General features: G+C 46.9%; 1 protein-coding gene across 1 annotated transcript in view; it reads right to left on the reverse strand.

The window, feature by feature from the left end:
• The window catches only part of Srpralpha (signal recognition particle receptor alpha), a 38,427-nt gene that overhangs the window by 14,917 nt on the left and 10,944 nt on the right, over positions 1-12,566 (reverse strand). Inside the window, exons 5-10 of the mRNA XM_077706151.1 lie at positions 11,357-11,492; positions 9,644-9,803; positions 7,982-8,100; positions 3,872-3,981; positions 3,412-3,671; positions 1,951-2,164 (exon numbers count right to left, since the gene is read on the reverse strand). Coding sequence (XP_077562277.1) covers positions 1,951-2,164; positions 3,412-3,671; positions 3,872-3,981; positions 7,982-8,100; positions 9,644-9,803; positions 11,357-11,492 — 999 coding nt within the window. The remainder of the gene's footprint in view (positions 1-1,950; positions 2,165-3,411; positions 3,672-3,871; positions 3,982-7,981; positions 8,101-9,643; positions 9,804-11,356; positions 11,493-12,566) is intronic.

Below are 12,566 nucleotides of genomic sequence, written 5' to 3' on the forward strand. Positions count from 1 at the left end.
GGCATTAATTACAACTACTGGCGTTCAATCGTCACCGGTTGCCCAGTCATGTGATGCTCCAATGCGCGTCGGCTATGCCGTGCGCGCCGCAGCGTTTAACGCGTCGACCGTTTCTTTCTCAAGGCTAGCGAACCCACAGTCAAAACACAGCAATAACTAAGCGTGTAAACATCGCAAATCCGACTAAAAGTTCACTTCACGAACCGCTATCGCAAGCGCGCACACCGCGTCACCCTCCGGGGTCTGGCGACGGTAGAGTCACGTGCACCACGAAGCGTTCGATGACCTCCGCCTTTCGAGCCACACAACTAACCGTAATCTGGCTCGTTATCTCTGGCATTCCCATCGCGATAACGTTCGTGTTGAATACCACAGATTGAACAGAAACTCGGCTGAGCGAAGCGGCGAAAATGAACTCAATCCGCTCGCTACGCAGCTCAGGCGGCCGCCATCTTGCGTTGCGCCCGCGACATCCAATCAGGAGGGTCGGTGTTCTGCGCCCCGACCGGAGGACCAATAGCGCTTCAGCATCTATATCTAGCTTCGTTTGTGCGTCGTTTCTTTTCTGACGTTTGTGCGTTTGTGAATGAACGAAGATAAAAGAGACGAGCGGAACGGGAAAGACGATCGCTCGGCCGATCTAACCATATCAAAATGGCCGCGCCCGGTGGCACCGTTGCGGAGATAGAGCGCTCCGAAAATTGCCGTTTTTTCGCCCTTATGCGCTGATAGTTTGTCACCGCGCCTGACAAAAGTATTTTTTTATGCCACTTTGCGACGCTTTCCAGCGTAAAAACTTTGCAGACGCACAGAATAGGAAACATAGAAGCCGAATATGTGGGTTTCAAAAAAACGATGTTTTGGTCATTTTTCCGAAGTTGAAAGCCGCGTCCCCCCTTAACTGTAAAAGCCAGATTAACAAACTTTAGCAAATGCCATTTCAAATTCCAGTGCATCATCAATCCTTCTGAGGCACAAAAGAACACAGCTAAGCTGCACAGTCAGGCTAAATTCAGTTAACATTTAGATTTACCGTCAATTGGAAAGGTTTGTAAACATACTGCACAGAGAAGAGGTGTTACAACATGTTCATTGTTTACTTTCATATAATTGCGTCAACATAGTTTAAATTTCTTCCAGCCATGAAAACACAACATGGTTGGTATTTCGAGGCTGGTAAGCACTGCAAAATGAGGCTGGAAAACAAATTCGAGGCATGTTCGCACTTTCGAGCCACGCAACTTCCGGTAATCTGGCTCGTGATCTCAGGCATTCCCATCGCGATAATGTTCGTGTTGAATACCACAGCAGATAAAATGACTGAACAGAAACTTGGCTGAGCGACGCAGCGAAAATGAACTAAAAAATGCGCACTACGCAGTTCAGGTGGCTGTCATCTTGCACTGCTGCAGCAACGCCCAATCACGCTTGAGAATCTATCTCTAGCTTCGCTATTGCGTCGTCCTTTTTCTGCTGTTTGTGCCTTTGTGAATGAACTACGATAAAAGACGACCAGAACCGGAAAGAGGATTGTTCAGCCTATATAATGGTACCAAAATGGCCGCGCCCAGCGGCACCGTTGCGGAGATACAACACTTTGAAAATTGCCATTTTTTCGCCCTTTTGCGCTGATATTTTGCCGCCGCGGTTAGCAAAAGTATTTTTTATGCCACTTTGCGACTGTTTTCAGCAGAGAAACTTTGCAAACTCACAGAATAGAAAACATAGAAGCCGGATATGTGGTTTTCAAAAAAACAATATTTTGGTCATTTTTCTGAAGTCGAATGCCGCGCGTCCCCCCCCGCGAGTTGCGAGAATGGTGAATTTGGATTCCCGGCATCTTCATCTATCAATACAGGCCAACTTGTTCCCACCCTTTGGGGTCCCTTTAATGATGGCGACACAGAGGACGAAGGAAGAGAGGGTAGGCGAGCGAGCAGGCGGGCGCACCGTAGTTGATGGCCTCCATGGCGATGCCCGCGGCGTCTTTGCCGTAGCCCTTCTCGTAGAGCTGCACCATCTGGCGGCCGCCGTGCTTCTCGGGCGGGTGCAGGGCGTTCAGGTGGCGCATGTGAGTGCGCAGCTGCTCCACCGCTCCCGCACGGAACGTGTCGCAGGCGGCAATCAGCACCCGGCAGTTGTTCTCGATCAGCCAGAAGCAGATCTGCGAGGGAAGGGAGGGGAGGAAAAAATCAAGCGAGAAAAAAAACTAGGAGACCACCAATGTTCTTTACACAGAAGCACCATGCAGAGGTGGGTCTGCAAGAGGTGGCCGCTCCTCCTGCCTCGCCTAAATGCCCCAAATTTTCTCATTGTGGCGCTCCACTAGGCACCCTGCCAGGGCCCACTTGTCCCACCCTTCAGTATTTATTGTCCATTGAAACTGTCCAGTGAAAATGAACTGTCTCGGAGTTCCCTATTCTCCTGTGCTCACTTGATATCCCTGTTTTTATTCTGAAGTGTTTTGGAGAACTGGGGATTCACAACTGCCCCTGACATGGTAGCAAGGTGCCAATGTGGGTCTATTGGCGCATGAATAGAAAAAATACTAAAAGATGAGCTGCAAAGTAATGCAGCTATTCAGACAATGACTATAAAATAATCTTGGCTCCCCTTTCAGATCTTGGCGTAAGCTATCAAGTTACAGCTGTATCTACCAGCCTACAACCTTGTCTTAAAGGACAAAAATGGTAACACACTCTTACTCTAACTTTGGAATCAGCTCTATGCTTAGGTTCCCGGACAGAGCTAAAGAAAGGGCCAACTTTTCAGTTCTGGGGTGGAATTCTGAGTCGTGTCCATTTCATATCCATTTCAGCTGCGACATAGTTGCACTTCTAAGGCCTCTGACCGAGGACGTGCATAGAAAGACTCCTCGCCTTCTTTGTTCTGCATAAAACCTGTTCGTCTGCTTTCAGTCAATCAGGGCTCGCTTGAAAAGGACACAAAGTGAACAAAACTGCGAATTCTCCCCCAGTAAGTGCGTCCAGTGCAAGTCTAGTTCCAGCAACAAGCTTTCTGCACTGCTAAGAAGCACAGTAACCCAATTCCCCTTCCCGGGAACCAAAAGTGTGCAGTTGCGGTACTCAGGGGAAATGTTTCGTGCAATTCATTCAGTTAAACATTTGCACAAGCTCGTTTTTCGACGTTTTTGTCCTGCTAAGTTTCTGAAATTATCTATTAGCTTGTCAGTTATCCCATCGATTAGCTCAGTGGTCAATATCCGTTCATCATCGATCAATCAATAAATCCCATCGTCGAACAAATCAACATCGCTCACTAATCAAAGCACACACAGTAATTTGCATTTCGTAGACGCCTTTGCTCGCTAACAATGCTGGCAGCCACTGTGTGGGTCTGCACGGTGGGAGACGCCCAATGCCATAGGAGCGGGAAAGAGAGGAGGCCTGCCTTGGCCAGGTTGGTGGACTTGCCGACCCCGTTGACCCCGCAGAAGGTGACGACGAAGGGGCGGCCCCCCTTCTGGGCTTCGAGCACGTCGCGCAGCAGGTTCACCCGGCGCTTGGGCGACAGCAGCTGCACCAGGGCGTCCACCAGGGTGGCCCGCACGGTGGACGCCACCCCAGTGAAGCTGCCCAGCACCCGGCCCTCCAGCCGGGCACCCACCGAGTCGCACAGCTTCTGCGACACGTCGGCCGCCACGTTCTTGGCTGCACAGGGGGCAGGGGAGAGGGTTAGTTAAGTGAATGCAACCGACCCTTGCAGCCAGTCCCTCCTAAATACAGTGACAACTGAAGCAACTTTGAAGTACGCAGCCAGTAAGCATCTAGTCTCAGTGTTAGTCCCAGAGCCAGCTCACGCGTGAAGAGGACTCATGCTATGGGGAAGTAGGCATAAGTCACCAGCTCACCAATCAAGTGATCTCTCAGCTTGTCCAAAACAGGGGCCATGTCTTCAGCTGTGATGCTCTTGGAGCCAACAAGGCCACGAAACATGCTGAACATGCCTCCACTCTTTCCCCTGGAAAAAATGTCCCCAAAAAAGCCATTAAAAGCTTAGTACGTTATGAGTGAGCTGCTGACAAGAAAATATGTCTCTATGAAAGAACGCAATTCTTTTCCATTACCATAAAATTACTGCATCCTTTGTATAGCTTTACAAACCAAGTTAGCACATCTACTCAGCATGCCAGATTTTCACAAACAAAAATAAATAAATAAATAAAAATGCCTATTTTTATTTATTTATTGTTTAGAGATGCTAGTGTTTCATCCCTCTCAACTCATAACCCGAAAATTCTTGGGCAAAAAGATTTCATTCGGAGGCTGCAAAATTTGCAACCCTTTAAGATGCACAAAGAGGAGTGTCCCGTTTCAGCGCAAAGGATTTGTACAAAAATTACTTGCCCCTACACCTAAAGCCATGCATGTGGTGTGCTCTTCCAAGTCACCTCCTCTGCTTGAAAAGTGGCTAAGGTGCTGAACCAGCAGTTTAGGACCCATTAGTGGGTGCAAAGTAATATTTGTGCGATAGCTGCCTTCATTCTGTGCCCAATAATGAGCACAATTTTTTGCAGCAATTTTTACGTCTGCTACTTTTAATATATTATCCACGAATCTAAAGCATTTTGAATTGGAGTTCATTTTTGCACAGTTCCTTTCACCTATATGATTCACACTAGGCAATATTACCCAGCCACCAAGCAACTCTTGGTTCAGTTCTGCAGCAAGCACTCAGAGCATTTGTTGCGCAGCCCTAGCCCTTCCATGCGATAACCACATGGGTAGCCACGGCGCCTGGCTACTACTGAACGGGCATGGCACACAAATGAGGTTGAGTGCAGTTGTTTGAGCTATCATCTCTTACGCTGCTTTTACTGCGTATCTGCTGTCAGTTCCTGAATTGCTGCAGTAGTGGTGCATCGTGGGGAAAAAAAATGGGCAAAGGGGATTTGGCCAGGCAGCTGAGCTTGGAACCTGCCCTTACAGGGGAATGGTTACTTTATATCATGCGTCACTTTCTACCGCAACATCAGCCTTGGCTACGAAATGGCGCTGCCATCGCTGTAAGAGTAATGGACAATGGATGAACATGTAATGGACGGATTTGCGATTGCCACGGCTTACACATTACCCAATGCTGCATGTGTGGAAGGTGCCTGCTAAGGTCCCAAATCATGTGTAAAATATTCTTCAGAGAGAAATTCACAGCACCACCAATGTGCTCATCTCAGTTCTTTCAGCTGAACGCAGAGTGTAACCAGATCACAAACTAATGTACAGGCACGTCACCAATCTATTTACGGATGTCCCCATCATCTGTATCGATTTTTATGGCACTCCATTACCACCCAACCACTCAAAAACATCAGCCTTGGCTACGAAATGGCGCTGCCATCGCTGTGAGAGTAATGGACAATGGGTGAACAGGTAATGTACGGATTTTCGATTGCCACGGCTTACACATTACCCAATGCTGCATGTGTGGAAGGTGCCATGCGGAAGGTCCCAAATCATGCGTCTAAACTATTCTTCAGAGCGAAATTCACAGAACCACAATATGCTCATCTCAGTTCTTTCAGCTGAACCAGAGTCCTTCAATGCTTTACTGGTCACGAAACTTCGGCGCTTTTTTCATATAGGGACCGCGCGCGCCACTACAGGCGGCACCGCCGCACGAAGGTCATCCAGCCGCCGCTTTCGCGGCGTATTGGCCTGCTCTTGGCGTGCAAAAGCTCGCTGATTTTGGTGACTGCGCGCTGATTAAGTGTTTTTTTTTCGTAGTAGTTAGCGATTAATAGTCCATTCATCACCTGCTTTCAATGGGGTTTTATTTTTCGTAGTAAATTACCCTAGACTTCGGCCGCGAACGGCAACGGCTTCTGCGTGCTCTGGCACAAGTGCTGCGCCGTCGTGTTTTCGGATTTTTATATCTCTATTTCTTCTTTTCTTAAAGCAATGTAAATACCACACATGTGGTAGCTGCGTAGTCACGGACTGCTGCGGGCCTATCTATAATACAATAAAAAAAAAACTGAAAGAAACCAAGTACGCGTCGTTCAGGCTATGGTTATGAATCCGTTGATTGCTCTGGAATGCACAGAACACTAAAAGAGATAGCCCAATAGTATTGTCGTTTCAGTGAGTGGGTACATACTTGAGAACATCTAAAAACGCTGCAGAAATGCGAAGGATCAAAACATGAAGAGATATATGTTGCACCATGTGTTTTTCTGCTTCCACGCTTTGCAATCCTTGCAAAAACAGGAAGCGAAAAAAGAACAATAAAACTGATTTTATCACACGCAACAAAAATTCAATGTTACGAAGGGAGACAAAAGAGCGTGGTCCAGCGTACAAAAATTTATTTTTTCACGCTGCGATGTGGAACACACGGAGGAAACAGAATATTGCCACGTAGCTAAGAACGACGCATAGCTTTTCTGAACGCATCGAGCTAGGGAGCTCCTGTTCTACAGAAGACAAGAATGAAACACAAACGTCGAAGAAGCAGTCCGCAGTGTGACGTGCACAGAAGAATGTCAATAAAGTGAGTTGCGCGGCATTTGCTATGCATGCATTACTCTCGGAACGTTATTAATTTCAGATCCATGGAAATGGGATCGAGAACATTGTCGAAGAAACAAAAAATCAAGTTGGCGACAAGGTGGCACCCTTTTCATATCAAACAATATTGCCCGACGGGACGTACGACAAAAAGAGCAAACGGGCGCTCCGGTTGAAACGCCAGAGAAGAAACCGGAATCGGCCACGCGCGGTTACAAAACAAACAAGACGAACCCTAAGGGATAATTCGCGGAAATATGAAAAGTAAAAGCACAAGGACGTCCCAAAGCTTTTTTACACGCGAGCCTGAGCGCAAGGTAATACAAGTTTGCAAACAGGTAATGAAGCACCGCAACAACCTGACTGATATGACAAAAATCCGGCTTTAAGTTAGCCTTGTACAATTCTAGGTCCACGATGCTCTCAAAAGGGTACATTGGTTTTTCCATTCTCACACACAGTGCATTTCCACGCACTGTTACACACGTATAATCAAAGCTGAAATCTCCCGTTTCTTGCCTTGGAATAGCGCGCCTCCATTTCTCTCGCAGCTCCCCGTCGCTCGGTCAACAGAACAAGGAAACATTTTCTGTGGTATCGTTGTACAAGGAACGACATCCCGGGATGCAACACATGTTAGGCATCGTCGTTGCACTACTTAAGTCGCACCAAAAGAGCGCGAGATGCACGTTACATTTTTTTCCCCGCACAAAACAAACACAACTCGCCGCGGCTCCGCCGTTCGAGCCAGCGCAACGCCGCCCGAGGAGTGACCTCAGTGAGAGGGTGGCGGGCAAACGCAGCATATGAAGCTCTCCCATTGAGTTACGGAGCAGTTTCGTGACCAGTAAAGCATTGAAGGACTCTGGCTGAACGCAGAGTGTAACCAGATCACAAACTAATGTACAGGCACGTCACCAATCTATTTACGGATGTCCCCATTATCTGTATCGATTTTTAAGGCACCCCATTACCACCCAACCACTCAAAAACATCAGCCTTGGCTACGAAATGGCGCTGCCATCGCTGTGAGAGTAATGGACAATGGGTGAACAGGTAATGTACGGATTTGCGATTGCCACGGCTTACACATTACCCAATGCTGCATGTGTGGAAGGTGCCATGCGGAAGGTCCCAAATCATGCGTCTAAACTATTCTTCAGAGCGAAATTCACAGCACCACAATATGCTCATCTCAGTTCTTTCAGCTGAACGCTGGGTGTAACCAGATCACTAACTAATGTACAGGCACGTCACCAATCCATTTACAGATGTCCCCGTCATCTGTATCGATTTTTAAGGCACCCCATTACCACCCAACCACTCAAAAGCTAACACAACTAGCAGCAACGACCACCACTACACTTCCATCAAGGAACACCTGACAACACACATTCTGGAAGAGAGGTCATATACAGTGCAAGGGAGGATGCGAAACCGCCACTAGCACTGACCCTTTTTTGTTGGTCTTCTGCTTTGTGTCGACCACGGTCTCTTCCTCTTCTACCTCATCCTCACTGGACGAGTACTCCATGTCCTTGATCTCGCCACCACCTTTGCCAACCCACGAGCGCTGGGGAAGAGAAGCACAGGACCCCACCATGAGATGTACTGTTACGAGGGTGCCAGACATCTCCATCAAATAATCATTGGCCTAATCAATAACACTACTAGGACCCACAATGCGACGCAATTAACGACAAATTGAAGATGTCTGTTCAGAGACATTTCCCAAAATTGGTGGTTACAGGCACTTAACAATAATTCTGTTGCAGTGCTCACCATCAAGACATACTCCTAACGAAAGAAAAGGGTAAAGAATAGCAGGCAGTGTAAGCTAAAAAGGACCATGAAGATAAAATACAACTTCGCTCAATTTGAAAGAACCAGCCTTTGGTAACTCCCACAGCTCCACACCAGCCACACTGTATAGCCAAAAAAGTGCAAGAAATATTGAAAAGCTTTCCAATTTCACACTAGAGTGCGCTAAAAATAGTTGTCAGTGTGTTAACTACATGTTAGCCTTCAAGTGATGCAATCAAATGGAACGAGGGGCCCCACTATAATGTCCAGTCATGGGGACTTGCCGCAGCTTATCTTGATTATATTTGTAATGACCCACACTAGTATTTTGTCTCTATGGCCCATGTAACGAGCAAACACAGCTCATTTTTCACAAAGCTTGCCAACTGCTGGCTTCGTCACATTTTCATTGCTTGAGAGCCCTACCGTAAAATACCAATCAAGCGCCCCCTCCCATGCAAATCGCCCCCCCCATAATCTGAGCACTTCAATTTTTCGCGCACTACCGAACAAGCGCACCCCCTCTCCCAACCACCTGTTGATGGCCGAAACCACCCAGGAACAATACTGACAGTACTTTTGTCTAAACCAGAATCCAATTCAAGAACCCAGGGGAGTCGTTAATTCTGCACACACCCACCATTTTGTTAATTTCATCTGACATTGCCAAATGTGCTTGCGACTTTGTGGCAACGGTGGTTCGTGATATGAATTGGTAACAAAAGCCAGAAGACACTGGACGATTTCTGAGAGGCACCAAAGCCATTTTGCTTCGCCCTGAACGCCCTCCAAACATGTCACGGTGCACCTTGTTAACATTTCAAGAATGGACCAGATGATGGTAAGAACTGATTCTCTGGCTAACAGGACCAACACCGTGGTTGGCAGGAACACCGTATGAATTGCTCACACTGGCTGTGCCAAGAGGGGCTTCACAGTCTTCTTCATTTTTACTAAAAGTGTGTTTCTCTCCAATAAACTGTATTATTTTTTTTCTTTTTCAGGGGGGGGAGGGGGGTAAGGTTGGTACTCGCTGCCATTTTCACATTTTCTATATTGGGGCAGTTTCAAACAAGGGTCCCCGCCCCTGAAATTCCCTGAACTATGTGCATTTTAGGGAGGGCGCTTGCTCGGTATTTTTGGTAGTGTTGCTCTGTCCCAACATGCCACTACTACACCAGCGCACTGCTCCGTAGCATGTAAGGAAAAGCCACTTTGAAGGTTATGTACAATGGCAGTGCACTGAACACGAGGAGAGGACAGCCAGTGTAATTTCGCACGTCAAGCTGTCTCTGGTCTGAGGCGAGACTCACCGACTCGGCTGTCAGGAGCTCCTCAGAGCGGGCCCCCTCTTCTCCTTGCTCCGGAGGTGCCCCACTGTAATCGAGCGTCTTGAGGTCCGAGCTCTTGCCCCCGTGGTCCCAGATGCGCGGCTTCTTGGACTTGTCCTTGGCAGCAGCAGGGCTCTTGGCACTGGAACAAGAGATGATACTAGAAGTGAGAACAGTGCAGAAAAGGAACAGAGGCTGCGAAAGCGTGCTTTGCCATGCTTCATCAAATTCAACTTCTCATGTATGAACAAGAGGGACTGAAAGCAGTACAATAAAACAGCAATTTCACCTCCCAGAAACTTGTTACTGCAGCTGTGATGTCACTAAGAAGGTGCGGCATGCACTGGGTGACAAAAATGGAGAGGATGACACGTTTACATTTGCTAAGTCATGGCGGTTCACCATGATAGTGCCAAGAAAAAAAGGAGCCCCGATGTCAAGTTTTTCTGTTCTCTTAATGTTATTTTGATCGACCCTTACTGGCTTAGCAATCATAAAACAACACTTTAGGTGCTTGAGAGCACAAAAAATACCTATCATGTGGAAGTCGTCAGTTTCAGCTTCTGTCACTTCCAACACACAGGGCACATACAAGAGAAGCACGGTACTCTGTCACCATTTTATGCTGTCTTTAAAACATGGCGAGGCATTCTTGTGACCACCCCACCACTGAAAGTTGTCACAGCATGCTCCCCAGAACAGTTCCACCCTTAGCACGCCAATCACAACTCCTTGTGAACAAAGCCTGACCTATTGCACAATTGAGAGAAGCACACCTATGGCTGCAGTTTCAAAGCATTCAGAGCAGCCAAGGCCTCTGGATATTTGCAGTTCTTCTCGGCCATACGTTACCAGCTGCTTTCCTGCATGTAGAACCTTGTTCTCGCCTCAAGTGTCATTCTGGCAAGCAATGGAACCTGAAGCTGCAGCTACCTGCGTCAGTTTGTGATTGCAGCCAGAGTCGTGTCGCTGCTTATTCGCAGGGTCATGTGAGTGATTGATTGTAGGGTTTTACGCGCCGATGCAACGCAGGCGATGAGGTGCGCCGTAGTAAAGGGCTCCCGATTATATTGATTAATTTGGACCACCTGGGGATCTTTAACGTGTGCCGAAATCTCGTACACACGGGCGTTATTTCTTTTCACCTCCATCAGAAAAGCGGCTGCCTCGGCCAGGAATCGAACCCGCGTCCTTGTGCTCAGCAACACCACACCTTAGCCACTGAGCTACCACGGCGGGTACAGGGTCATGTGGATGAAGCGACCTCACAAATTCCTACCATGTGTCGGATACACTCGGCTACGTCACCCTGTTTTCCTTCAAACAGGTAAATATCATGCTGATATCAATTTTCAGCACGCCGCCCCCTGAGTTTATGTGAACGCAGCCTTGAAAGCATACGCTTTTCGGGTCGAGGTGGGCATGCTACAAGCGAACAACATCAAACAAGTGGACACCCAGGTCACATAATAAACACGGTGAAAAACAGCGCATCCAAGACGAAGACAGAGAAGGGAAAACATAAACACAAACTCAGCGCCGTGTTTGTGTTTTCCCTTCTCCGTCTTCATCTTGGATGCGCTGTTTTTCACCATGAACATTCACCAACTTGCCCAGTTCGCCGCACATAATATACATGATGCAAAGCATAGTTAATTTTAAACACTTGAGCTCTGAGGTGAAAAACGTAGCTACCCTTTGTCAGCTTTCTTCTTTCCTTGCATCTTTTCAAAGAGTTTCTGGCGGTTCTTCACAATGTCGTCATCATTGGGATCTCCACCAGCACTGCCATTGGTGATGACTTCTTTCACAACGGCTTCCTTCTTGGGCGCTATGCAGGGAATAAAAAGATATTAAGCTGCATGCAACACAAAAACGCGACCCACGTTCTACACAGCATAAAATAAAGACGCACTTGTCACTGAAGCAAGTCACAGATATGAACACGATTCTGGGTTTCCTGTTCTAACCATCTGAAAATTCAGCATGCTGTTTTCACTGAGTCTTTAATGCGATGATAGTTTACTTTCTTAAAAGATGGGCTTTATCTCAGTATGGTCGAATGCATTACAACATCTGCGCTGATTTTTTAGCATGCACAATTACAGGAGGCTGTCGTGGTCAGGTTGTGTTGACACAGCAAACAAGCAAGTGCTGTAAGAAAGAAAGAGAATCCCATAACATGTTAGTTAACTGACCTAAATGGTCCCAGAGCAAATAGAATACATGCAGTGCTTCTTTAAATGCACCGTGCATAAAATGCTACAAAGCCATAAAGAAAGCAAGAGCAAACGCAAATTAAACATCAACAGGCCTTCATCAAGCCTAAAAATAGAGGTAACCTGAAATTTTACCAGTCCCACAAGACTGCTGTAATGGCCCATATTCCTCAGAAAGCCCCAAAGCTTCCCCACTAGATCCTAATTCACAATATAAATGATAGAATGGAGAGATGACAAAAATGGGTAAAAGTGTGTGATGACTTCAGACTATGACAACCTGTTGACTCTGCTCAAATCATCAAAATGGGTGTGCCTTGTTATTCCCTCAGGTACGAAACCTTTTTTTTTTCCTTGTATCCAAATTTCTGGAACTTGGCTCTGTGTACAGGCTAGCCCACATAAGACCATGACAACGATTGCGCAAAACAAACAAGGACAGAGAGGAAATGACAAGGACGAGCACACTCTAACGACTGAAATTTTGTTGCTTGAACGAAAGACTTACATGCCTACAGAACTGTGCAACATCATGACAAAAAAATTTCTACCGCACACACAGCAAACACAGAAAGATAGTGATATTTCTTTTTCCAACAACGCCACGGAGGGATGACTTGTTTTTGTTTTGTACACTTGTTTTTGTACATAGAAATATAAAACGCTCCCACAATCTCTCTGGAAGT

Source organism: Haemaphysalis longicornis, unplaced genomic scaffold (assembly GCF_048455015.1).
Source record: "Haemaphysalis longicornis isolate Haplotype H1 unplaced genomic scaffold, Haemaphysalis longicornis Haplotype H1 scaffold_4, whole genome shotgun sequence".
Taxonomy (NCBI): Eukaryota; Metazoa; Arthropoda; class Arachnida; order Ixodida; family Ixodidae; genus Haemaphysalis; species Haemaphysalis longicornis.